At 40.4% G+C, this 27,694-nt stretch overlaps 2 protein-coding genes across 4 annotated transcripts in view; one reads left to right on the plus strand and one right to left on the minus strand.

The window, feature by feature from the left end:
- Positions 1-6,434, minus strand: part of nkx1.2lb (NK1 transcription factor related 2-like,b) — a 134,759-nt gene extending 128,325 nt beyond the window's left edge. For all 3 annotated transcript variants that reach the window (XR_013823421.1, XR_013823422.1, XR_013823423.1), the window contains exons 1-2: positions 6,306-6,434; positions 4,781-4,842 (exon numbers count right to left, since the gene is read on the minus strand). The gene's annotated coding sequence lies outside the window, so the exon portion shown is untranslated. The remainder of the gene's footprint in view (positions 1-4,780; positions 4,843-6,305) is intronic.
- Positions 6,435-8,152: 1,718 nt separating this feature from the next.
- LOC307170684 (zinc-binding protein A33-like) lies at positions 8,153-25,341 on the plus strand. Its single transcript, XM_079891902.1, has 6 exons — positions 8,153-8,953; positions 22,603-22,698; positions 22,902-23,132; positions 23,250-23,272; positions 23,354-23,472; positions 23,856-25,341. Exons 1-6 carry the CDS (start codon positions 8,558-8,560, stop codon positions 24,398-24,400), a joined length of 1,410 nt encoding a protein of 469 aa, XP_079748028.1. The 5' UTR covers positions 8,153-8,557; the 3' UTR covers positions 24,401-25,341.
- Positions 25,342-27,694: the final 2,353 nt, after the last annotated feature.

Below are 27,694 nucleotides of genomic sequence, written 5' to 3' on the forward strand. Positions count from 1 at the left end.
CTGTTAAACATATTCTGCTGTTTTCACATGTTCATCTGTGTTTAGTGTGTGATGTTGCTGTTTGAGCATGAACAAGCTCTGAGTTCTTATCAGTGTCAGTGTTTCTGAACTCCTGAAACGCCTCCATTGTAGTCTTGAGTTTCTCCCGGAATGAACACGTCACAATATTCCTCATTATAATAATTAAAATGCAGAATAAAGGGGCGGGGCCTGGTTGAGTTAGTTAGTAGTGTGTTAAACTGGTGGTTATGGTAAGGGGAGGAACATTTCCCAAACACACTCGAAGCGCTCGACCAATCACAACACACTGCTCCAGCCGACCAATCAGAGCACAGTGTGCTTTTCAGAAGGAGGGGCTTCATAGAGACAGGAACTAAACAGAGCGTTACTGACAGACTGGGAAGAGAGGAGCCGCAACAATGGAGAATATGAGGAAAATAATCAACATTCAAGCAGGAAAACCTGTTCTAGTAGAGCCTGAAACAACATCAAGACTATGAAAAAGAACATATATGACCTCGACACAACAACAATAAAACAAAACAAAACAAAAATAAATATGATTTCTTAGTTTTGTGTATTTTTTTATAATTTTAATCAAGTTTATATTTTACATTTATTTTAAGCTATTTATATTAAGTAATGAACTCTTTCCCCACAATTTACAGAATTGTCTGGCTTTCCGTGTTGTCACTGTTATACGGTAGGGGGCGCTATTACACATCTTCTGAAAGAGTACTGAATCTCTGGATCAAACACAGGCGAAGAAGAAGCAGAAACAAGCGATATCATATGTAAGCATATGCATATGTAAAATAAGGAGATTATCAACATTAAACAGCATATAAATCAAAACTGCCTAATGTTACTGAATGAAATGTCGACCCAGGACGAGCTGGATCTACTCCATCGTTCTGAATCTGATCTGGATGTAGTCTTTGACAAAAACATGATTTTCTCAGCTTTTTGCTCAAAATGTTGATTTTTTTATGAAACGTACCCATATTCAAGTGTTGATAAAAAAGAATGCATGAAGCTAGAATAAAACTGGTTGTTTTGTTTAAAAGCAGAGGGTCTGTTCTTTCTTTTGATATATTGCATGTTCAGATATTCATACAACAAAATATTCCGGGGGCCATGAAATTTCAGTTAAAATGATCAAAAATGCTGCCGGTGGTTAGTAACTTTTTTTTTTTTTTTCAAGCAATTGAAAATCAAGCAATCATTTCATATCTATTCATATTAATTATATGATTAATAATATATTCATTTGAATAATTTTATGTCATCCTGACATGTCCCTGTTTGAGAGTCACTGGTGTTGCAGAACAGACTTTTACACACCTTTAAGAAAATTAGCAAATTGTGGCAAAAATAGAATTTCTGCAGCAAAAATTTTCTTCTGTGAAAATTGTTTTGAATTTTTTACTTCATCGAAATGGTATGAAACTCTGTAAAGGTTTTAACACTTGCACACAAAAAAATAAAATAATGGACAGGATTCAAATACATTAAATGGTCCAGAAAAGACTATAGTCACACTCATACAGTTCATGGTCAAAAATTAGCGCATTGGAAATGAATGGGAGACGAATTTCATCTAGTGGAAAGTTTTGGCACTGCGGCCAAACAAAATATCACTGAAAGCTCATTTTTTGAGATATCAGGCTCAAATTTGGAGCTTGTTTAGATTTATGGCTTTGATTTTCTTGCAGTTTTAGAGTAAAACATGTTTTTGAAAAATATATATTTCATATAAAAATTGAAAATAGTATCTTTGTGCATTTTTCATAACAATAAACGTAATATTCTGTAACTTTTTTTAAGTTCCCTTTCTTAAACTTTTTTTCCACTTCAGCAATAATCTGCCGAGTGTCGTCTTTGAAAAGAGATCAAACTGAAGTCTGTGGTCTAAAAGCATTCAAGATTTACAACAGTTTAAGTTGGAATTAAATTTTCAGGTCTATGCTCAAAAAGTGAATAAATGGATTATAAATACAGCGTAAATATAATTTATTACAATAAAATTCCCTAAAAATACAAAGTATTAAATAAAAAACTAAAATATAGTAAATTAATTTCATTGGTTGGTCATTTTTTCAAAATCTGTCATTTTTGACTACGCGAGAAGAGCACCAGAGGGTTAACGGTCACTTGTCGCCACCTACTGGTGTAATTATGTAATTGATACAATCTTTATTTGAAGCGTCAAGTTACTTTCAATGGGTGATTAACTATTTGCTTGTTGTGTGTTTTTATCTGAACTATAAACTTTTATCCCAGTATTTCTGTTTAGTGTGGCACACAATCTTAAAAGCACTTGGTGAAAACTCTTCCTGAAGATGTGTGATTTTGTGTGAAGTGTCGAGGAGATCGAGTCTCGCTTCAGTGGCACTGAAGGACTGCTGAAGGAGGACACTTTTATTTTTTTATAACTATCAGTTGATCATTGCTGTTTAATTATGTCGGGTGGATTTTGGAGTAGATAACATGCTGTTATCTCCCGGTGAGAAGGCTAGAAAGGATATCAAAAAGATAAGTCCCATTCCAGCACACGCGCGCGGCTGCTGTTCAAATATTGTAATGTTCTTTCGTCTTTCAACATATTTAATCTTCAGCCGAACCGAAGCATAAGAACACTCAAAGGGAAGCCAGAAAAAAATGTGTTGAGAATGGCGTATTCGTGCATATCTATTAAGCACAGGTGCATGTAGCCTTTAAACAGATAAAGCCAATGATGGAATAAGGGGTGGGGGGGGGGAGGCTCATGGCAATAATAATAGCCCACAGGGATTAAAAGATCACAGGAGTCAAGAGGTGTGTTAACCACCATAAAATGCAGAAATGATGAGGCGAGATATGCACTCGACGCGTAATCGAGGGCATGAGCTCCGGCTACAGTATGAGCTTCAGTGCGAGGTCATCCCTGTTCTGCAGAGCCTTATGAACCCCAGGATTAATCCAATATGCAGTTTCAGGAAGTGTTTGTATTAAAAGGCCATAGCAGAAACATGCTCTATTCAAGCTCAGGCTCACAACAAAGATATGAAGGTTCAATTAAATTTAGCCAATAGCTCACTCAGTAAGGGATTGACAGCTGGCTGAAATTAATTTAGATTTAAAAAAAATATTTATTTTTTTAAACAGAATGGAATGTTTTGACAAAATCATCACAGAATTCATCAATTCCACTGACTGATATTTGCATGGTTGTTTTCCCTCCAAAGTGATGTCACTTCCTGGAAGGTGATGCCATTGAGAAACTGGCTTTTGTTAGTTAAAGGGATTTTTTAAAAGTCGAACAGGAAGAACAGACATGTAAAGGACAACAACACTATAAATTGATTATCAATTAAAGTCCCCCTGTGGTGTAAATCCAGCTTTTAATGTTGTTTATGTGTCTATGTGGTGTTTTTAATATACTTTAAGACAAACCATGTGTAAATTCATATGTCGACAGCATTGCTGAGTATTTTCTCCTTAAAACTGCAGTGAACCAAAGACAGTCTCAAAGACACGCCCCTGTTTCCTGCAAACATGTGACCAATTCCAGGCTCATTTGCATATTCATGAATGTGTGTATACTAAATGAAGCAAGGGTGTCAAGTTACATTCAGGCTATTTTAAGGCATGAAGACTTTTCCACAGGGAGAACATGTTTAAATATGTCATTTTGATTATCAAATATTAATATTAAGGGATAAGATGATTGACTGCAGGGGGACTTTAAGACGATATTCCCAAGAACAAGTTTTGTTTGAAATTTTTAAATTAGAAAAAGATGCCAGATGCACAAAAGTATAAAAATAAAAAAAGTCTTCATAACTGCTATTTTTTTCTTATTTTCTATCTAAAGAATAAAGTTAAGAATATTTTGCATTCCCAAAACATTTTCTAAAGGAATGTTCTTATATTTTTTCTACATATTGTTCTAATGACAAAACGCAATAATAATTTGAATTCCTGAAAATAATGTTTTTAAAAATCATTGTAAACATCCGTATAACCTCAGACTTGTCTCAGATCCTCAAAGGTCAGATGTTTAATCAATTTATCAGCTCAGTTCAAATATTAAGCATTAGATTGTTATTATGATTATTATGGTAATCTGCAAAAAGACTTTGCAATTGAGTCGATCAGCAAGAATAACACCAAAACCATTTTCTTCTTAAGAAGAAAGAAAAAGTTCTTAAGACAATATTTGAGAAGAATTTTCACTTAGAATTGATCTTAAGAAAAGAGATTTAAATTCACCCGTGTGTTCACTAAACTGAGATTAAAGGCAACTAATACAGTACTTACGATTTACGTTAATATATATATCAAATTATAAATTATATTGATAATATTACAAATATAATTTTTCTTAAAAAGTAAGTTTAATTTATTTTTGGTCACACTTTATTTTAGGGTCCAATGTCTTTTACCTCAATAAACTCCTAATTACTTCTTATTAATAGTTAGTAAGGTAGTTGTTACGTTTAGGATTAAGGGATGTAGAATATGGTCATGCAGAATAAGGCATTCATATCTGCTTTATAAGTACTAATAAACAGCCAATATTCTAGTAATATGCATGATAATAAGCAATTAGTTATGGTAATAGTGAGAACTGGACCCTAAACTAAAGTGTTACCATATTTTTATATATTTTATCCAATATATTAAGATAAAAGATGATGAGGACAGACACACACGTTTATAAAGCGACTAAAATCACATCATGATTATTAAAACTGGAGCTGACACACATAAAATTACACATATTTCTCTAACTCACCTTCACAGTGAAGCGTTTCATTCTCAGCCTGTCTTTACGAATCTGTTGAAAATCTGCCCATTCTGCAAAGAAACGACATTTGTTAGAGTTTGTTACATTTGTAACTACATTGTAGAGCACAGGACTGAACAATGCAATGAAATCAACAGATGCACAATAGCAACACACAGTCAAATCATCATACAACTATCACTTTAAAAAAAATGAAATCTAAAAAAGCCATAGAAATCAAAAACGTCTTCAGACGAGATTTTAAAGGTTAAGATGGATTGAGTTTGCAAGTTCAAAGTAAATCCGCAAACATTTTCCCGACTCCCCGCGAGGGCCGGAGAGAAGCACACGCGAGCTATTGGGACGGGGAATCGGATGCTCCATTAGCAGCGGATTTATTCAATCAGCTGGCTCACCTCTTAATTAAAGGAACTAATTATGCTATCGAAGGCCTTGGCTGGTGGCTCCAGGAGTGTTTTGGCTGGCACACACACACACACACACACACACACACCCGTACCTCGCTGAAGGTGATGACCTTGTGATAACCCGTGTGTTCATCACTCAAATTACTGTCCCCTGTAATGGTAATGCCAGAGCACTGGAACACCGGGGCCGACTAATCTGTATTCAAATTACATGCCAGCAAACAGTGAGGTGGCCCGCGCGGCCATAACTCAGCCGCAGTGCATGCTGGGAAGGGAGCTCCTCCACGGCCAATCAGGCTTTATCATACATTTCCCAGGTGTGCGACGGGCCTTCTGGGGAGCCGGTGATATTGGGAAAATTCATCACAAGTCTCCCTCGCAGCCGTAATGGTCAATTTAAATTAATTACTAGTGGGACGGGTCAGTCATTCACGGAGCTAAAGCCAGATGAAGCCGCGGAGATCTCGTGTCTTCCATTGTTGGAACGTCACATTGACTTTAATCAGGACAGTTCACCCAAAAATGACATTTCTGTCATAATTTACTCAGCCTCAAGTTGTTTCAAACCTGTATGAATCTCTTGCTGAACAAGAACAAGAATATTGGTAAACCGACAGTTGATGGACCCCATTGACTAACATAGTATTTGTCCTACTATGGAAGTCAATAACTGTCTGAATACCCATATTCTTTAAAATATCTTCTTTTTTGTTCAGCAGAAGAAAGAAACTCATACAGGTTTGAAACAACATGAAAGTGAGTAAATAAATGATGACATCTGTTAAATGACTTTTAATTCGTTTTCACGCAATACTATAATGAAGTGAGGACACTTCTCATCAGGTTTGATTTGCTACATTTATTCCCAGATGTTATGATCTGTATTAAGGCTGAAATAAACAATATAGCTATATGTCAAACTAGCATCTCTGTTGTAGCGTGTATGCTACAAACTGCTAAATGTTTGGCGGGAAAATGATATTTGTTCATAATTTGACATACTAAGCCATTACATACTTCATAAAAATACTTGAGTAAATTGGCAACTAGAAAATAATTAGATATTATAGATCGTAAGTGAATTAGCATAAACAGTATAAACTTACATCTGGTACAAATGTTGGTATTTCTGCTCCAAGTTCTCGATCATTCCTGTCATTTTTTCATAAATGAACACCAAATATAAACAGGTAAAGGAGTCAACAAGAGGGGGTGTGTGTGTGTGTGTGTGTGTGTGTGTGTGTGTTAAATATTGTACGTTCAGAGATGATTGTAATGCTCCACAGCTGACCGTGTGTTTTCATGATGTTTTGTCGCCATCTTCCGGTCATCTGAGATTACACTGCCCTTCATAAAGCTCCTGAAACTCATTAAAAATGCTTGATATATATATAATTTATGTTTATTTTATTTTGGGAGTTTTTATGTTTCTGGATTTTTAAAGATAAAGATGATTCTCAACTATGTTATGAAAGATATAATAGAATGAATTGATACACCATTTTACTTCATACAATATTTTGGGTAAAATTGCCATAAATGTGTAGTCCTGTTCAATTCAACATATCTATACACTATTTAATTTACATATTGATGTGTTCTTGGGGGAAAATGTAATGGAAAAAAAGTGCCCATAACATTTTCCCAAGATGTTCAAAAAAAGAGCTTCAAAAAGGAGTGTAAAAATAAATATACAAGTTTAAGTTTAGTGTTACACAATGTCAATTTTCAAAACAGTTTTAAGTTTTCGAATTACACCTAATTTATGATTATTAATGTGATAGGGGAAAATGCAATAAATAAGGCAAAAAAATTTTTTTTACATTTCATAGCAAAATAATAAACAGATCAAATGACAATTTATTAGAGCTAATAAAAAACATTTGCTGTCATTATCCTTATAATACATCATGTATATCATGCATTTAGTATGCATTATTTGTAGGGGTGTAACAATACAGGTATATTGTCTCAATTCGTTGAAGGTGGACAGGGGTCATCATAGGCACTCTGATTGGTCTTTGGCCCCATACGCATCAGAATGTGATGCACTGTGTGTTGTGACTCATTCCTCCCATGTAAAGCGACCTTGAGCTATGGAAAGGCGCTATATAAATAAAACTTCTTCTTCTTCCCATAACATCATTAAAGTTGTGTGTGACTTATACCACACTAGAGCTTCTGTTGGCTCGGACCAGACGGGATAGCCTTCATTGCCCTCGTCCATCGATGAGTCTTGGGTGTCCAACACCGTGTCGCCGGTGTGTGTTCGTCCCTCCTCGGACACTGTTGGTAAATCCTCACCACTGCTGACCGGGAGCGACACACATGCCTTGAGTTTCAGAGATACTCTGACCCAGTCACCTTGTCATAACAATCTGGCCCTTGTCAAAGTCGCTCAGATCTTTATTCCTGCCCATTACACTGACAAATATTTGAGCATGACAGAAAATTAATTTTGAATTTTATGATTGGTGTTTTTGATGTAAACTCCCTTTGCGCTCTTTTTGTGTTTTTTAGATATTTATTCTGTTGTACCGCACAATGAATGGCCAACTACTGAATTAAACTACTAAGTAAAACAAAATTAAGTGAGATTTTGCTTAAAACAAGCAAAATTATCTGTTCATGGGGTAAGAAAAATAATCTTGTTTCTGTTTGAATTAAGATTATTTTTCTTACCCCATGGACAGATAATTTATCTTATTTTAAGCAAAAAAAAAAAAAAAAAAAAAAAACTCACTTAATTTGATTTATTTCCCCAGAGAACAAGACATAATGTTTTACTTATCTAGTAAATGCATCTTGATTTAAGAATTTTTTGATATTTGGACTGGAAACCAGACAAAAATACTAAGTAAGAAAAGCATTTTTTGCAGTGATCATAAACTCCTCCCTCTTACAACACATAGAAGCAGTAAATAAAACATGTATAAGCATTTTGAGATCATTTATAATTAATAGTTTTGTATTTTATTTTATTATTTAATTCAAAGTTTTACAGCATTATTTTTTCACATTTCAATGCAGGTCCATTTTGAATACATTTTACCTGAAGAAATCCTGACGTTCCTCTTTGTAAACCCAAAGTTGATCATAAACTCCTCCCTCTTACAACACTAACCAAGAAGAGACTGACTTGTTATTTCTCCTTTCTGTCACACCGACTTTGTCTCAACAAAAGCAATAAAGAATAAGCAATCAATGGAGACCAAAGAGAAAAACTCTACAGAAGGACTTTTGTGATGTTCATTTCTGAACAGACAGCAGATCTTTGATTCTCATCTTGATTCATTTTTGAAAACCGTCGTTCAAAAAGTGAAAGTAGAGTTTAGTTTGCGAGACTCAAACGGTGAAAATGGCTTCAGCAGCTGAAGATGATTATATTTGTCCTGTTTGCTATGAAATCTTCAAGACTCCTGTTCTTCTGTCCTGTAGTCACAGTATTTGTAAAGAGTGTCTACAACAGTTCTGGAAAACTAAGAAAACTCAGGAGTGTCCTATCTGCAGGAGAAGATCCTCAAAAGCTGATCCTCCAGTTAATCTCACATTAAAAAACTTGTGTGAGTCGTTCCTGAAGGAGAGAAATGAGAAACGTTCATCAGGATCTGAGGAGATCTGCAGTTTACACAGTGAGAAACTCAAACTCTTCTGTCTGGAGGACAAACAGCCGGTGTGTTTAGTGTGCAGAGACTCAGAGAAACACACCAATCACACATTCAGACCCATCAGTGAAGTGCTTTCATCTTACAAGGTAAGACTAATGTTTCTTGTTTCACATGTAAAGAACAATAATTAGTCATAAACATAGATATCATCACATTCATGCATTACTATTTCAGTGTCATTTTACTCAACTTTATATGACATTTACTGTGCTGTAAAAGTATTTGCCCATCCTGATTTCTTATAATTTTGTGTCTCATACTAAATAGTGGAGCCTTTTTCATAGATATTATTATTTTGTAAATTGAGCGGACAACTTTACGATGTTGTTCTTGGCCCTTTGGTGACTTTGAGCCACTTCTGGGAAGGTTTGCTACTGTGCCGAGTTTTCTCCATTTGGATATAATGGCTCTCGCTGTGGTTCTTTGAGTCCAAGAGCCTTTGAAATAGCTTTGTAATCCATCACAGACGGATGTATTTCAATCACCGTCTTCATCATTATTCCTGGAGTTTCTTTCACCTTTATCAATAGTGTGTTACTGTTTAAGACCTTTTAACCAACTTCATGCTGTTGAAAAAGTCCTATTTAAGTGTTTATTTGATTGAACAGGACTGCAGTGATCAGGACTGGCTGTGTTTAGTCCAGCTGAACAACATTATAAATACAGTTTCAGAGATTTGAGGAATTAGTAACTATGGGGCCAAATACATTATCACGCAGGCCCAGTTAGTATTGGATAACTTTTTTGCTTCAGTAAATAATACTGATGGTGAAATGAAGCTTTGTGAAGCACCGGGGCTTTCCCCTTCGACTGTATCGTAAAATAGTTCATTACTCGAAGCTTTTCAACACGTTGCACACTATCGACATCTTGTGGTCAAAAGGTGGAAAAGCTGCTTTTCTGTCCCAGAAGACCTTTTTCTTTTTTTTTTCTTTTTTTGTTTTGTTTTGTTCATTTAATAAATCACTTTGTGCTCTGTAAACCACAAAGCAATACAATTAATCCTCATAATTATTGTTAGTGTTGATGTAGTTCTTATACAATGTATGAACAATTAATTGTATGAATTAATTTATATAAAAAAATAATAATAATAAATGGGACTAATTCACTTGTACAGAAACAATTCTTATGAATCTGCTTTGATCTACAAATGCAGCCTTATTCACATAAACTTTAGCCTCAGTCCTAGTCCTATGAGTTCATAGGCAAGGCTCATGTAGGGATATATAATCAAAATAAAAGAAAATTGCGTGGAATGGTGAAGTGTTTGTGAACTGGGGAGCTAACATTTTATTTTGTGGGTAATTTAATAAATTTAAAGAAACTTGTTCAACAGTGTGAGGGCTAAGTCTATTTCTTTTTTATTTACTACTACCGAAGGGTAGTTTATTTACTACACTCGAAACCTGCTCAAGGGGTTCACGCTATTTTTGAATCTGAATAAGAAGCAGTCACGTGACTGTGTGTGGAAACGAAGCTTCGGACGTCACAGATCACGTGGTTATGGCAAAATGAATCAAGCTCCGATACACTGCTTCAATAGCAAAGCCCGTCTACGGAAAGCCTGTTCACTCCAACGCCCTATTAAGTCCTATTGGTTGTAGTTCCACCAGAGCTCCACTGGGGGCAATCGCCATGAGTGCAAAATGAATGGGAGTCTATGGGGCTAGACGGCTAAATTTGTCTCTTTCACCCGATTGCCGTTGAGAAATCTCGAAGATTTGATTGTAGGTTTTGCAAGTTCAACATGAGTCAAGTCAAGTCAAGTCAAGTCAACTTTATTTATATAGCGCTTTTCACAATACAGATTGTATCAAAGCAGCTTCACAGTATTAAATAAAATAGTACATCAGTGTTTGTTTCTAGTGTAAAACGTCCACGTTTGGTAATGCTGATCAATAGTATTGTTGATTGATTAATTAAATTAAGTATCCCCAACTGAGCAAGCCAAAGGCAACAGTGGCAAGGAACCGAAAAACTCCATCAGGTGACCTAATGGAGAAAAAAAAAAAAACCTTGGGAGAACCCAGGCTCAGTCGGGGGCCAGTTCTCCTCTGGCGTTTATGAACTAGAGACCGGATTTAACTGTAAGATTAAAAATATTATATAAATGCCTGGCTGAAGAGATGCGTCTTTAATTTAGTTTTAAACTGGGAGAGCGAGTCTGAGCAACGAACAGTATCAGGAAGTCTATTCCAGAGTTTTGGAGCTAAATGAGATCGAAAGTTGAATGAACAAGTACTTATGTCCTTTCGATTTCTTACAGGTTGAGTTGTTGTTACCCATAACACGCTAGCATTCTGCTAATGAACACTGATTGGTCAGTGAAGGACTGATTATGACCAGAGATACCGCTTGATGGCATCGTGGCATCCGAAGCGGGACCAGAAACAAACAAAACAAAAACTCTTCTAGCACGTGTGTTTACCTGTGTCAGCTGTGTTGTGTGTTTGCCTGTGTCAGCTGTGTTGTGTGTTTACCTGTGTCGGCTGTGTTGTGTGTTTACCTGTGTCGGCTGTGTTGTGTGTTTCTCTGTGTCAGCTGTGTTGTGTGTTTACCTGTGTCGGCTGTGTTGTGTGTTTACCTGTGTCGGCTGTGTTGTGTGTTTACCTGTGTCGGCTGTGTTGTGTGTTTACCTGTGTCGGCTGTGTTGTGTGTTTCCCTGTGTCGGCTGTGCTGTGTGTTTACCTGTGTCGGCTGTGTTGTGTGTTTACCTGTGTCAGCTGTGTTGTGTGTTTACCTGTTTCCCTGTGTCAGCTGTGTTGTGTGTTTACCTGTGTCAGCTGTGTTGTGTGTTTACCTGTTGCCCTGTGTCAGCTGTGTTGTGTGTTTACCTGTGTCAGCTGTGTTGTGTGTTTACCTGTGTCAGCTGTGTCGTGTGTTTACCTGTGTCAGCTGTGTTGTGTGTTTACCTGTGTCAGCTGTGTTGTGTGTTTACCTGTGTCAGCTGTGTCGTGTGTTTACCTGTGTCGGCTGTGTTGTGTGTTTACCTGTGTCAGCTGTGTCGTGTGTTTACCTGTGTCAACTGTGTCGTGTGTTTACCTGTGTCAGCTGTGTTGTGTGTTTACCTGTGTCAGCTGTGTCGTGTGTTTACCTGTGTCGGCTGTGTCGTGTGTTTACCTGTGTCGGCTGTGTTGTGTGTTTACCTGTGTCAGCTGTGTTGTGTGTTTACCTGTGTCAGCTGTGTTGTGTGTTTACCTGTGTCGGCTGTGTTGTGTGTTTCCCTGTGTCGGCTGTGTTGTGTGTTTCCCTGTGTCAGCTGTGTTGTGTGTTTACCTGTGTCAGCTGTGTTGTGTGTTTACCTGTGTCAGCTGTGTTGTGTGTTTCCCTGTGTCGGCTGTGTTGTGTGTTTCCCTGTGTCAGCTGTGTTGTGTGTTTACCTGTGTCAGCTGTGTTGTGTGTTTCCCTGTGTCAGCTGTGTTGTGTGTTTACCTGTGTCAGCTGTTGTGTGTTTACCTGTGTCAGCTGTTGTGTGTTTACCTGTGTCAGCTCTGTTGTGTGTTTACCTGTGTCAGCTGTGTTGTGTGTTTACCTGTTTACCTGTGTCAGCTGTGTTGTGTGTTTACCTGTGTCGGCTGTGTTGTGTGTTTACCTGTGTCAGCTGTGTTGTGTGTTTACCTGTGTCAGCTCTGTTGTGTGTTTACCTGTGTCAGCTGTGTTGTGTGTTTACCTGTTTACCTGTGTCGGCTGTGTTGTGTGTTTACCTGTGTCAGCTGTGTTATGTGTTTACCTGTGTCAGCTGTGTTGTGTGTTTCCCTGTGTCGGCTGTGTTGTGTGTTTACCTGTGTCGGCTGTGTTGTGTGTTTCCCTGTGTCGGCTGTGTTGTGTTTACCTGTGTCAGCTGTGTTGTGTGTTTCCCTGTGTCAGCTGTGTTGTGTGTTTACCTGTGTCAGCTGTTGTGTGTTTACCTGTGTCAGCTCTGTTGTGTGTTTACCTGTGTCAGCTCTGTTGTGTGTTTACCTGTGTCAGCTGTGTTGTGTGTTTACCTGTTTACCTGTGTCAGCTGTGTTGTGTGTTTACCTGTGTCGGCTGTGTTGTGTGTTTACCTGTGTCAGCTGTGTTGTGTGTTTACCTGTGTCAGCTGTGTTGTGTGTTTACCTGTTTACCTGTGTCAGCTGTGTTGTGTGTTTACCTGTGTCAGCTGTGTCGTGTGTTTACCTGTGTCAGCTGTGTTGTGTGTTTACCTGTGTCAGCTGTGTTGTGTGTTTACCTGTGTCAGCTGTGTTGTGTGTTTACCTGTGTCAGCTGTGTCGTGTGTTTACCTGTGTCAGCTGTGTTGTGTGTTTACCTGTGTCAGCTGTGTCGTGTGTTTACCTGTGTCAGCTGTGTCGTGTGTTTACCTGTGTCGGCTGTGTCGTGTGTTTACCTGTGTCGGCTGTGTTGTGTGTTTACCTGTGTCAGCTGTGTTGTGTGTTTACCTGTGTCAGCTGTGTTGTGTGTTTACCTGTGTCAGCTGTGTTGTGTGTTTACCTGTGTCAGCTGTGTTGTGTGTTTACCTGTGTCAGCTGTGTTGTGTGTTTACCTGTGTCAGCTGTGTTGTGTGTTTCCCTGTTTCCCTGTGTCAGCTGTGTAGTGTGTTTACCTGTGTCGGCTGTGTTGTGTGTTTACCTGTGTCAGCTGTGTTGTGTGTTTACCTGTGTCAGCTGTGTTGTGTGTTTACCTGTGTCAGCTGTGTTGTGTGTTTACTTGTGTCAGCTGTGTTGTGTGTTTCCCTGTTTCCCTGTGTCAGCTGTGTAGTGTGTTTACCTGTGTCGGCTGTGTTGTGTGTTTACCTGTGTCAGCTGTGTTGTGTGTTTACCTGTGTCAGCTGTGTTGTGTGTTTGCCTGTGTCAGCTGTGTTGTGTGTTTCCCTGTGTCAGCTGTGTTGTGTGTTTCCCTGCGTCAGCTGTGTCGTGTGTTTCCCTGCGTCAGCTGTGTTGTGTGTTTACCTGTGTCAGCTGTGTTGTGTGTTTACCTGTGTCAGCTGTGTTGTGTGTTTCCCTGTGTCAGCTGTGTTGTGTGTTTACCTGTGTCAGCTGTGTTGTGTGTTTACCTGTGTCAGCTGTGTTGTGTGTTTCCCTGTGTCAGCTGTGTCAGCTGTGTAGTGTGTTTACCTGTGTCGGCTGTGTTGTGTGTTTACCTGTGTCAGCTGTGTTGTGTGTTTCCCTGTTTCCCTGTGTCAGCTGTGTAGTGTGTTTACCTGTGTCGGCTGTGTTGTGTGTTTACCTGTGTCAGCTGTGTTGTGTGTTTACCTGTGTCAGCTGTGTTGTGTGTTTACCTGTGTCGGCTGTGTTGTGTGTTTCCCTGTGTCGGCTGTGTTGTGTGTTTACCTGTGTCGGCTATGTTGTGTGTTTACCTGTGTCGGCTGTGTAGTGTGTTTACCTGTGTCAGCTGTGTTGTGTGTTTCCCTGTGTCAGCTGTGTTATGTGTTTACCTGTGTCAGCTGTGTTGTGTGTTTACCTGTGTCAGCTGTGTTGTGTGTTTCCCTGTTTCCCTGTGTCAGCTGTGTAGTGTGTTTACCTGTGTCGGCTGTGTTGTGTGTTTACCTGTGTCAGCTGTGTTGTGTGTTTACCTGTGTCAGCTGTGTTGTGTGTTTACCTGTGTCGGCTGTGTTGTGTGTTTCCCTGTGTCGGCTGTGTTGTGTGTTTACCTGTGTCGGCTATGTTGTGTGTTTACCTGTGTCGGCTGTGTTGTGTGTTTACCTGTGTCAGCTGTGTTGTGTGTTTACCTGTGTCAGCTGTGTTGTGTGTTTACCTGTGTCAGCTGTGTTGTGTGTTTACCTGTGTCAGCTGTGTTGTGTGTTTCCCTGTTTCCCTGTGTCAGCTGTGTAGTGTGTTTACCTGTGTCGGCTGTGTTGTGTGTTTACCTGTGTCAGCTGTGTTGTGTGTTTACCTGTGTCAGCTGTGTTGTGTGTTTACCTGTGTCAGCTGTGTTGTGTGTTTACCTGTGTCGGCTGTGTTGTGTGTTTCCCTGTGTCGGCTGTGTCGTGTGTTTACCTGTGTCGGCTATGTTGTGTGTTTACCTGTGTCGGCTGTGTTGTGTGTTTACCTGTGTCAGCTGTGTTGTGTGTTTCCCTGTGTCAGCTGTGTTGTGTGTTTACCTGTGTCAGCTGTGTTGTGTTTGCCTGTGTCGGCTGTGTTGTGTGTTTACCTGTGTCAGCTGTGTTGTGTGTTTACCTGTGTCAGCTGTGTTGTGTGTTTACCTTTGTCAGCTGTGTTGTGTGTTTACCTGTGTCGGCTGTGTTGTGTTTGCCTGTGTCAGCTGTGTTGTGTGTTTACCTGTGTCAGCTGTGTTGTGTGTTTACCTGTGTCAGCTGTGTTGTGTGTTTACCTGTTTCCCTGTGTCAGCTGTGTTGTGTGTTTCCCTGTGTCAGCTGTGTTGTGTGTTTCCCTGTGTCAGCTGTGTTGTGTGTTTACCTGTGTCGGCTGTGTTGTGTGTTTGCCTGTGTCGGCTGTGTTGTGTTTGCCTGTGTCAGCTGTGTTGTGTGTTTACCTGTGTCAGCTGTGTCGTGTGTTTACCTGTGTCAGCTGTGTTGTGTGTTTCCCTGTGTCAGCTGTGTTGTGTGTTTACCTGTGTCAGCTGTGTTGTGTATTTCCCTGTGTCAGCTGTGTTGTGTGTTTATCTGTGTCAGCTGTGTTGTGTGTTTACCTGTGTCAGCTGTGTTGTTTGTTTACCTGTGTCAGCTGTGTTGTGTGTTTACCTGTGTCAGCTGTGTTGTGTGTTTACCTGTGTCAGCTGTGTTGTCGATGCCTCGAGAGAAAAGAAAGTGCAGAGCGCGAAAGCACCAAAGCGACTGAAGGATTGCCGTAAAGCAGTATCTCCGATCGTACGATGTGTGTGACGTCATTGACATTTTAAAAGACTTTTTAAAGCAAATAAGTGACTCTAAAAAATCTAACATCCAGCAATGTGTAATTTCTTTGCATCCCCTTTCGAAAACAACATTCAAATTACTAGACAAAAAATTATATCCTGAGAAAAGTGGATTTTGATGGCTGTAGCGCCATAGACCTCCATTCATTCTGCACTCGTCATGTGAGCGCCCTCATGTGGAGCCAGAGTGGAACTGCAACCGAATATTCACATGCTGCAGTCAGCATATGAACTGCATACTACAGAAATATGAGCATCTTAGTATGCCATTCCAAACATAAATGGTAAATAAGGACACAGATATAAACCTCACTGAAAACACTCACACATATTACACAGAATACACAATTACAGGAGATTATCATTGATACATTAGCATGATGTTTTTTCAGCTGATGTGAATAAGCATTTGAGTATATGTTGGAGTGTGTGTGTTGATCCTGTCAGTCTGATGGTTGTTCTGGATCACAGCAGAACAGCCTGAAGCTCTCAGTCAATAAATTCTCACATCTGGATCAAATCAGCCACCCTCTCAAACATCTGCACTGCAAAATCAATGCAAACAAATAAAACAGAAAAAAAAAAAAAAAACTAGGGATGCGCGATATTGTATTTTTGCCGATATCTCATTTTGCCCGAGACCGATATATTTTCTCTCCTGTGCAGGGATTCAAAAGAAATATTTTTCATTTCGGCTAGTTTTGAGAAAACTCACTGAGCCATTAGTTTTGAGAACTAAAACATTATTAAAGTTATTTTTACAATGAGAGTACATTTAAATATTAGAAGCTATAATAATAAAATCAGTCACTGCTGACTTGTTTTCAGACAGATGCAGTTGTATACAATCATTTAAATCTATAGGCTAGCTTCTGATCTTTAAATCAAATCAGATTCATGATTTTATGACATCAATTGCTGCTTTATTCAGAAACACAAGTATCTTAATGTTTTATGTGTATTTTACTTTTACTTTTATTAGTCTATCAAGTATGTCTACAGTGCCCCCTACAGAAATAAATCTCTTAATCATATCTCTAGCACTCCTTCAGGACATGTGAGTGACTGCAGATGCATAACCAACATTATCGGCAATGCGATGCCGATGTTTACATGTTAGGCCTTTATCAGTCATTCTGATGAAGTGTGATAATATCTTGCATCCCTATAGTCCCCCTGTGGTGAAAATCCAGATTTTAATGTTGTTTGTGTGTCTGTGTGGTGTTTATAATGTGCTTTAACACAAACCATGTGTAAATTCCAGCCCGTTCTCATCCTAGGGCGTCATATATTGACGCTTTTGACATTTCGTCGACATCGAACGCACATGGCACCCTTTAGCGTCAATATGAGATGCAGATAGAAATGGGCCAGAAGGCGCCTCCTAGCGGTCTAACCCTGATGTGTAGAGCATATAGCCAGTGACAGTGTGGACGACCCCCTGTATAGGAACCAATCAATGGATCAAACACTGTCGTGATGGAATACAAACATACTACTTAGTGCACACTGTGCAGTATACACTGAATGCTGCCTACCAGTTTTTGACACATTTGCTTGGTGTACGCTGGCGCGTTTGGCTGCCGCTGCCGCTGCTCACTGGGACTAGAGCCCTCATTTGGATTATGTTATACCAATCAAAGTTTGACCAACCTGAAAAGCCCTTTCACCGTTTCCACGAACTTGATTTGGAGTCATTTGGATTGTTATACCAATCAAAGTTTGACCAACCTGAAAATCCCTGTATCACCGTTTCCACAAACTTCCATGAACTTGACTGGAGTCCACCGTGAGAGGTTTTCCTGGCGGCTGGTCCATGATCTGGGCTGTCCTCCTGTGTCTGACTGTTTTCCGTCTGTGGGACTCGTGCACGGCGCTGGCACGCATAAGCGGGCTATCGGCAGACAGGCTGCCTTGTCGGCCAGCGGCTTGCGAGGCTGCGTTGCATTCGTCCTTGTTTGGCATGGCGTTCAGTTATTCCTCTTCACAACTCCACAAACTCAACCCTGCATTCACTCCTGGACTTAACATCCCCATTATAAATAAACTCAGAATTTTGCATCGCTCCCGTTATGCCCACCGGAGTACACGCAGATGCTTTGTTTACCACCAGCAGCGTGAGCGGTGCATTCCGTCGATCTGGACGCCCGTCGCACAACTGACACGTCATCAGAGCGCTGCCACCAAGAGGCTATTTCATTCCAAGCAGGACAGAAAACGCGGAGTGGATCACAGCCTACTCCGGCCTCTACAGAGACACTCTGCTATCACAAATCCAACACCCCCTGTCAAAATTGAATTTTTAAATGCACAATCCCTCAACAACAAGGCATCTTTTATTCATGACCATATAATCAACGAGCAGATACACTTCATGTGCCTAGTTGAAACCTGGCAACAACCAGAAGTTTACTCTAGTCTCAATGAAGCCTGTCCCCCTGGCTACACCTACCTCAGCAAGGCCCGCACCACTGGCCGAGGTGGTGGCCTTGCCGTTGTGCACCGGGTAGACTTTGAGTTGTCCTCCCTGTCCCTGCCTGTCCATTCCTCTTTTGAATGCCTTGCATTCAAATGTAAACCGCCACTTTCCACTACAATGCTCCTGATTTACCGGCCTCCCAAACCGAACCCAGCTTTCATTTCCGAGATGCATGATCTTCTCACCACACATTACACAACCCCAGGGAATATCATCATACTTGGTGATTTTAATATCCATGTAAACGACCCTCCTTCCTATTCTGTAGCTGAATTCAATAATCTTCTTGACAGTCTCAGTTTCACCCAACATGTCAATGTCCCAACACACTCCAGAGGCCACACTCTTGATTTGTTGATCACCAACTCTACCTCCATCACAAATCTCTCGGTGCACGATCTGGGCGTGTCAGACCATAAGGCCATCACATTGGAGCTACCCACTCTGTTCCCCATCAGTAAGCCCAGCAGAAAAATCAGTTTTAGGAACCTTAAAAATATCAACCCAGTCACCCTGACTACTGACCTCCGCCATCTCTCTGCTGCAAACCCCCTTTCAGTCACTAAATCTGTGGATCTCTACAATTCATCACTCAGCTCACTTCTGGACCACCATGCCCCAGTCAAGTCCAGAACCATCACCTTCACATGCTCAGCCCCCTGGTACACCAGGGAGCTGCGGCTACAAAAGAGAACAGGGCGTGTCCTCGAACGGCGTTTCAAGGACTCAGGACTTGCTGTTCAAGCTAGCCTACCGGGAACATCAGAAGGCCTACAGCAAGTCCCTCAGTGACACACGGTCCCGGTTCTACTCTCACATAATCAACAATAGCCCTGGAAACTCGAAGCAACTTTTCTCAACTATAAATCATCTCCTCAAACCCCAGACTCCCCTACACTTAGATAATATGCAGGAGCGGTGCAACGGCTTCATCCGATTCTTTAAAACAAAAGTAGAAAAGATACGCTCCCTTCTCTCCAGCCCCCCCCGCTGTATCTGCTTCCCCGCCTTCCCCCCCTCTTCTCCCTAGTTTTTCTACCCCCCCAGTAATATCCACTGACCCTCAATCTGGGACTACCCAGCTCCTCTGCTGTTTCACGGATATCACTCAGCATGAGATTGAAGTCCTGCTAAGGAAGATGAAGCCATCCACCTGTGAACTGGACCCATTTCCCTCAGCCCTGATAAAAACTCACTCTTCTGCAATAAGTCCCATGATCACCAATATCATCAATCAGTCTCTTCGGTCCGGCCATGTCCCCATGTCTCTGAAAAAAGCGGTCATCAAGCCACTACTCAAAAAGCCCAGCCTTGACCCTGAAGTACCTGCAAACTACCGCCCCATCTCCAACCTCCCTTTCCTGTCAAAGGTGTTGGAAAAGGTAGTTTCAGACCAACTCCACAACCACCTCATAACTAACAGTCTTTATGAGAAGTTCCAGTCTGGTTTTCGCTCTGGCCACAGTACAGAAACTGCCTTGGTCAGGGTCACTAATGACCTACTGATGACGGCTGATGCTGGATCTCCATCACTTCTCATCCTTCTCGACCTCACTGCAGCATTTGACACCGTGGACCACCATATCCTTCTACACCGCCTCCACTCCTCTATTGGACTCTCTGATATTACCTTGGCTTGGTTTACATCATATCTCACGGACAGAACAGAGTATGTCTCCCTGGGTGGTGCTAAATCGGACACACACTCTGTCACTTGTGGTGTCCCTCAAGGATCAGTCCTTGGCCCCACCCTCTTCACACTGTACATGCTCCCCCTTGGTCATGTCATCAGCCGGCATGGAATATCTTTCCATTGCTACGCTGATGACACTCAACTCTACATTAAAACAAACCCAAACCCCTCTGCAGCCCTTTCCACAATTTCTACCTGCCTGGAAGAAATAAAGGCGTGGATGACGGCTAACTTTCTGCAACTCAACAGCTCAAAAACGGAAGCCATTCTTGTTGGCACTCCACACCAGACCCGGTCATCCACCATCACCAGCATCACCTTCTCCGGCCACGACATCCATCTTTCATCCTCAGTCACAAACCTTGGTGTTAGAATGGATCCTCACTTGACCTATGAGGCCTACATTAAACAGCTTTGCAAAACCTCCTTCTTTCACCTCAGGAATATTGCAAAACTTCGCCCCATACTCACTCTCCCTGATGCAGAAAAACTTGTCCATGCCTTTGTATCCTCCAGGCTGGACTATTGCAACGCACTCCTCATCGGGATCCCAAGTAAGAACATCCAGCAGTTGCAATACATTCAGAACTGTGCTGCCAGGATCCTGATGGGGGTGCGGAAGTACCACCACATCACACCCATCCTAAAATCCCTCCACTGGCTTCCTGTCCAGTACAGGATTGAATTCAAAGTTTCCCTTCTGACCCACCAGTGCCTCCATGGCACTGCCCCTTTATATCTCAAACAACTCATCACCCCCCTTTCCTCCTCACGCCATCTCCGCTCTGGACAGGCCTACCTCCTCCAGCCTCCGAGGACAAGGCTTCGAACTATGGGCGATCGCGCCTTCTGTTCAGCTTCACCCAGTCTGTGGAATGCTCTCCCTGTCCATCTAAGGGCCCCACAGACTGTTGACTCTTTTAAAAAAGGACTTAAAACCCATCTTTTTAGAAAAGCCTATGGCTAAAAGTGCTATTTTTATGTCTCTGTTTTCCTTTTATGCTAGTTTTAAAGCTTAAAGTATATAGTTTGTTGTTTTATGTGCATTGTAGCACTTTGAGGTCATTGAATTGATGTAAAGTGCGTTACAAATAAAATTTATTATTATTATTATTATTATTAACCCTAACCCTACCCCAGACCTAAACCTACCCATAACCGAACAAAGCTCTGTGCGTGTCATATTGACGCTAAAGGGTGCCATGTGCGTTCGATGTGGACGAAATGTCAAAAGTGTCAGTATATGACGCCCAAGGATGAGAATGCGTTGGTAAATTCATAAGTCGACAGCATTGCTGAGAATTTCCTCCTTAAAACTGCAGTGAACCAAAGACAGTCTCAAAAACACGCTTTGAAATCGCTGGTGTTTCTGACGTCACAAACTACCTTGTAACCAATCAGATCAACGTGTGATCGCCAACCAGTGGATCTCTGAGCTGAGTGAGTGAGTGGAGGCGGGGCTCATTTGCATATTCATAGAACCGTGCATACTAAATGAGGCAAGGGTGTTGAATTACATTCAAGCTATGAACAAAGATGAGTTTTAAGGGATTAAATTATTGACTACAGGGGGACTTTAGGTTGTTATAATTTTACCATTGACTTACAAATGAAGAATGCAACCGGAAGTTTATTGAGTGGCACTTCTCCACTCATTAGACTTTCTCTGTTCAATAGGCTTGTTTGAGATGAGCAAAATCTGCGCAGAATCGATCACCGGTGATCAGCGCGAGATGCATGCCGGTTAGAAATGTGTCCGAGAGCGGTCCGCCTTGCTCTGATGTCATGCTGACGTATGTCAAAAATCTCTCGTGAGCGCAAGGCGCACCTGTCGGATTCTGCAGTCGCGCGCAGTTGCTCTCCACCGACTGCGCTGATCAAAAGCATGATGCGAAACGACTTACTGACGACACAGCTTAATGTTCATTGGTTTAAACAACCGTGATGTATTGTTCTCTTTTAAAATGTTTGATTTTAAAACTCTGATATCATGCTTTATGTGTATACGTTATGTGTGAATATTCCCAAACTATCTGACAGTGCGATCTCTATGGGTTATGCAATGTAATTTTTATAAAAATAAAAAAATAAAAAAAACACGTGTCTGTATTAAAGAAAAAAAAGATTGATAAACATATTTGGAATGGAATTAAATAAGTACCTACTTTGGGTGTCTTGTTCATTATATTTATTTTCATTTAAAAGCAACAGAACTTAAATTCCATCCAGTTTATTAGCAACACAGTGCACAAGCGTGAATCCCACGATATCCATCTTTGATCTCACAGGTGTCAGATCCACTGCGAGAAGAGAGAACTGTCCGGCTTGCCTGCGCTTTTTTCACTCCTCCTCTCACTGCAGCCGCCTACTCTCGCATACAGTACATTTCAGGCGAGGCAGGGCGCATCTCAAACAAGCCTAATGTGTGATGTTTTGTTTTCTTGATACAAGCTTCGAAGCCTCGGTGCTGAACGTCACATCACTAGTAAATAACATTGTCATTTACAAACTGTACTTTGTGCTCACTCAGGTTGCCTTTGTTTTATGGTAAGTTTTAATTTATGAATCAATTTAGTATGAGATTTACACAAAAACAGAAGAAATCAGGGTGGGGGTGAATACTTTTGCACAGAATTGTATGATCATATCACTGTATTTTCTTCTCTTCACTGTAATCTGGTGATTAATGTATTTTTGTTCAATTCTAGGAGGAGCTCAATACAGCACTGAAGTCCTTACAACAGAAACTTCAACACAATGAAAAGAAGAAAGGAGAGTTTGAGAAAACAGCTCAACACATCAATGTGAGGAAACAGAATCAAGAGTCATTTTCATTACAGCTGGAGGATCACTTTATACCGTTATAAATTGATATATTTAATATAATGGATTCCAGTTGATTATTTCTGTAAATGTGGAGCAGCTTCTGCTTCTGGATCCGTTATATGTCGGGTATCCGAGATTTGTGTTGATTGAGATGATTGAAGTGAATGTGATTTGATTTCAGTCTCAAGCTGAGCACACAGAGCGTCAGATTAAAGAAGAGTTTGAGAAGCTTCATCAGTTTCTCAGAGATGAAGAAGAAGCTACAATCACTGCACTGAGAGAGGAAGAGGAGCAGAAGAAGCAGAGGATGAAGGAGAAGCTGGAGGAGATGAACACACACATCTCAGCTCTTTCACACACAATCAGAGACATGGAGGAGATGATGAAAGACAATGACGTCTCGTTTCTAAAGGTGATAAATCAATCTGGCTTCATTCTTTGTGCAGAAAACAACTTGTATAGAGAGACTCATTGACAATGAGAGTGTTTGATAAGATATTAAAATGTTTTCAAACTCTATATTTTCCAGAACTTTAAGGCCTCAATGGAAAGGTAAGTGAGCTGCTCGTATCTCTTCTCTCAGTGGATCTGAACTCAAATTCACTGCAGTTCTGACTCCTGAATGTTCCTCAGAGTCCAGATCTCACAGCCGGATCCACGGATGAGTTCTGGAGCTTTGATTCATGTGTCGCGTTATCTGGGTAACCTGCCGTTCAGAGTCTGGAAGAAGATGCTGGAAACTGTCCAACACAGTGAGTCTCAGCAGATTTGACACCAGTGCAGAAGATAGTTCACATATAAACACACACAACATCAACATTTGATAGAAATATATTTAATAATCACTTGAATTTCTAAGTGAATCTGAACTGTATTTCAGAAAATCATCAGATCATACAGTGAACTCATAATGAAAAGTCTATTCCTCATGGTTTATGTTTATGTATTAGGATACAATAGTGTTCATTGAATACTGATATTAAACCTGAAGCCTCAATCCATTCTGACAGTAACTGAGAGACCATTGTTATGATAGCATGATTTATAATCTCTTACAACAATAGAAAAATGTTTTACATTTACATTTCTAATACATCATATTTCATCCTGTAATCTGATGATATTCTCTTTGCAGCTCCGTTGACTCTGGATCCAAACACAGCAGCTCCTTATCTCACACTCTCTGCTGATCTGACCAGTGTGTCGTACAGTGATGAAGATAAAACACTTCCTGATAATCCAGAGAGGTTTGACTGGTATGCATGTGTCCTGGGATCTGAGGGCTTTAACTCAGGAACACACTGCTGGGATGTGGAGGTTGGAGACAATACATGCTGGAGTCTTGGAATAACAACAGCATCAAACCAAAGGAAGGGAGAGGATTTCTTTAACTCTAATGTCTGGTGTGTGGATTACTGGGACAGCAAATACAGCTCAAAATCCCCAGAGCAACCCTACACTTACTTCACTGTTAAACAGAAGGTTCAGCGTGTGAGAGTTCAGATGGACTATGACAGAGGAACAGTGTCATTCTCTGATCCTGTAACTAAAGACTGTCTGTGCACATTCAGGACATCCTTCACAGAGACTGTCTTTCCATTCTTATATAATGGCTGCACAACTTCTCCTCTGAGGATCTTACCAGTTAAACTGTTTATTACAGTAGAAAATCACAGTTAAATCTGATTCTGCTTCTAGATTAATACAGTTTTACAAATGATGATTCAATAATAACACTGTAATCAAAGGATCTCATTGATCAATCACACTTCAATGTAAAGTTTAGAACCAAATTAACCCTTGTGTTTCCTTAAGGACATGTTTGTCTCTTTCAGTAAAAAAAAAAAAAAAAAATGTTCCTGTGTTAATGCCAACTGCATCAATTTTGGCACAAGTGTGTATTTTTATTGTAATTTTCTTCTTTCCTTTCCACATTGTACACAAAATATTTACACTCAGGACCTTAAGGACAAAACTTTCCCCATTGAACCCCATTAAAACTGCCAGTTTCTTTTTATCTCAGGGCCATTTAACTATAAAATGATGCAGTCTTTGTTAATAGACGTTTGTTCTGTTGGCCTTTTCTTTTAAATATAATGTTAATTTATTTTTTATTTTTTTACAAGATGGTGCCGTTTTTTCAGGTTTGGCCTACTGTCACGATTTGATCATGTCTTGGTCACGTTTCATGTCTGTCATGTGATCCCCTGTTCAAAGTCATGTGATCCTGCCGTGTGTTCCCTTGTCTGATGTGTCATGATGTTAATAAGCTTGTTCAACTTGAACCGGCGCTGCACAGACCGATCGGTGAATGACATCAAAGTACCGCGAGAGCGAATAGAAAGTAGACGGCTCCTTATGCTTTTGAATTGCTCTCGCGGTACTTTGATGTCATAAATGTTCAATGTTCAATATATGTTCAAGTCGAACAAGCCTATTGTTTCATTGTTCACAGGTGTCCCTTGTTTAGTCATTAGTCTTGTCTCTTTAAGCCCTCATGTTTGCCCTGTGTCTTTGTTTAGTATTGTTTTGGGTAACTGCTGTTTGTTCTTGTTTCGAGTTTTCATGCCTTTGTTTTATGTTTGATCACGTTGGTATTAAAGTTGCACGTGGGTTCTCTACATCTTGCCTCCTTACGTTACACCTATAAAGCGAATACTCACTTTTTTCCTGTTTTCTGCTTCTGCATAGAGTCAGTTGGATAAATTATTGTGTAATAATTGTGTTTCTGTTGCTGTGAGGTTTGTTTATATGCACTACATTTTTTATCTGTGTGTAATAGTTGATAAAGAAAAATTATTGTATTGTAAATCTCAAATCCCAAAGTAATTATTAATATTATACATGCAATACTTAAATAACCATTAAACAAGTCATACAATAATGAAAGTATGCTTAAATTCATGTTTACAATATGTATGTAAGGGATAATGTAGAGCGAGGCGGTTGTTATAGCGAACAGGACCCCGACGCGGAGCTTGAATGAGCCTGAAGGGGTTGTATTTGCTATAACAACCGCCTCGCTCTACATTATCCCGCTTATAACATAGCTACCTACCAAATAAATCAATAATTTGACACAAAATGTTGATTTAGAAAGGAGTTTATTGATTTAAAAACAATTGTATTGCTTCCGCTAAAGAAAATAGTCCGTTCCGTCTCTACGGTTAGAATCCTGCGTCCATAGCAACGCTCTGTTTTTCATGGCAACGGTGTGTTATACTTAGCAACGGTCTTTCTTATCAAGAAATAACAGCATTCTACATTAGAATTCAACCAAGCCATGTAATAAATAGTATTAAGTATAGTATAGTGTGTGTGTGTATATATATATATATATATATATATATATATATGTATAAAAAAGATTACAATTTTCAAACATTTTAAAACTGTTTTAAATAACGGTTTGAAAGTATGTAGTGTGTCTTGTTATTCTGTCAATGGGATGGATTATGACTTGTAAAGGCCCCTGGGCCAGTTATCTCCAAAGGCTCCCCCAGTTGACACTGTTCTCCGTTTTTTCACGCAATGAAAAATCCCGAAGCAAAGAGGCCACTGACACCAACAGACAAGACGAGGCCAGGTTACTTTTGATCAGACGCGGCGTCAGTCGATTTTGCCGGGGCTTCAGCCCTGAATGTTTTGAGTGTGGCCCCGAATGTATTTTGAAAAGTTGACTGACAAATATGAAACCGGACAATAGCCTATGTAAACCCCCTGAAATCATAAGTTGCCTTAATTCATTGTGCTTTGGCTTTGTTGCTGTCTCTGACCATAGACTGTAAAAAAAAGATGGACGACGCCCCTTCACTCCCTTCCATTGGTGAGAACCATAGACAGTAAAAGAAATGGACACTGGCCCCATTGGATTCAACGGAGAAAAGTGAAGTCAATTAGAAGCACTCACTTCCTGATGGCTGAGCGACTGCGCAGACTCAAACTGAGCTTGACGACGTAGATGTGACGTGAGTAACCCGTCTGTCTTCTAGTAGCTGTGCTGAGAGAAATCTGAATCATTCCCTTCTGAATCTTGCAGAGACGGAGAGTGTGAGTAGGAGCTGTCCATGAGCTTGGAGCAGGAGAAACTTTTGCTAATTATTCTGATTAATTACTTTGTCATTTTGCCTCCACGTCTCCCCGATTGCCTGCGAGCTTCTCCTCCTGTCCATACGGTAATCTCTCTACTGTGCGACAGAGAGTCGCGCGGTTATGACGCAATCGTTAGCCTATTTTTACAAAAATTGCTTCTACGGGGCCATAACGTAAGATACAAGGTAATGGAGCCTTTTATACATTTTCGTGTTTCTTTAGAAATAAACAATGGACAAATGGAGTCTTTAAACACCTCAGATGTAAAGTTATTCACTGTCAAAGTGACGCCAAAATGAATGGGAGTCAATGGAATGCTAACAGCAGGTGATGGTCCGCTAATCAATGGCGGCCCGCGGGGAAGCTTCAGTTTTTTCTGAAAGATTACCCCATGGTGAGAACTGAAGCAGCTAGTGTCCCGATATGGCACTGACATCTTGGGACTTGAGTCTGCGCATTAGCGATCTCGGGACCAGACCTGCGCAGTCGTGAGCAGGAAGTAAAGGCGTGAAATCAACGGCCCGCCCTCACTCTCGCAGAATGCACTCTCCCTGCACTTTTTAAGTGGCCTATGTCTGCTCCGTTCCTCTGTTCTGCTCCAATTTTGATGTCTGTTGATTGCAGTACGACAAGAGGCTTGTTAAAATAAAGTAAATACAATCTCTTCAGTCCTCCGAAGATCCCGAAAAAAAGTCTGTTGGTGCTTCAGTGACTACTTCGCTCAGAGAACCTGTCAATCACAGCTGTCAATCATGACGTCACACCACCGTTTTTATAGCATCGCGTACTAAAAACAAACTTATTTTAAAAACAGACACTTGAACTTACATCAGCGTGATAAAAACTACAGTAAATGACAGTAAATGACCACCTTTGGAAAAA

Source organism: Squalius cephalus (genome assembly GCF_949319135.1).
Source record: "Squalius cephalus genome assembly, chromosome: 14".
Lineage (NCBI taxonomy): Eukaryota > Metazoa > Chordata > Actinopteri > Cypriniformes > Leuciscidae > Squalius > Squalius cephalus.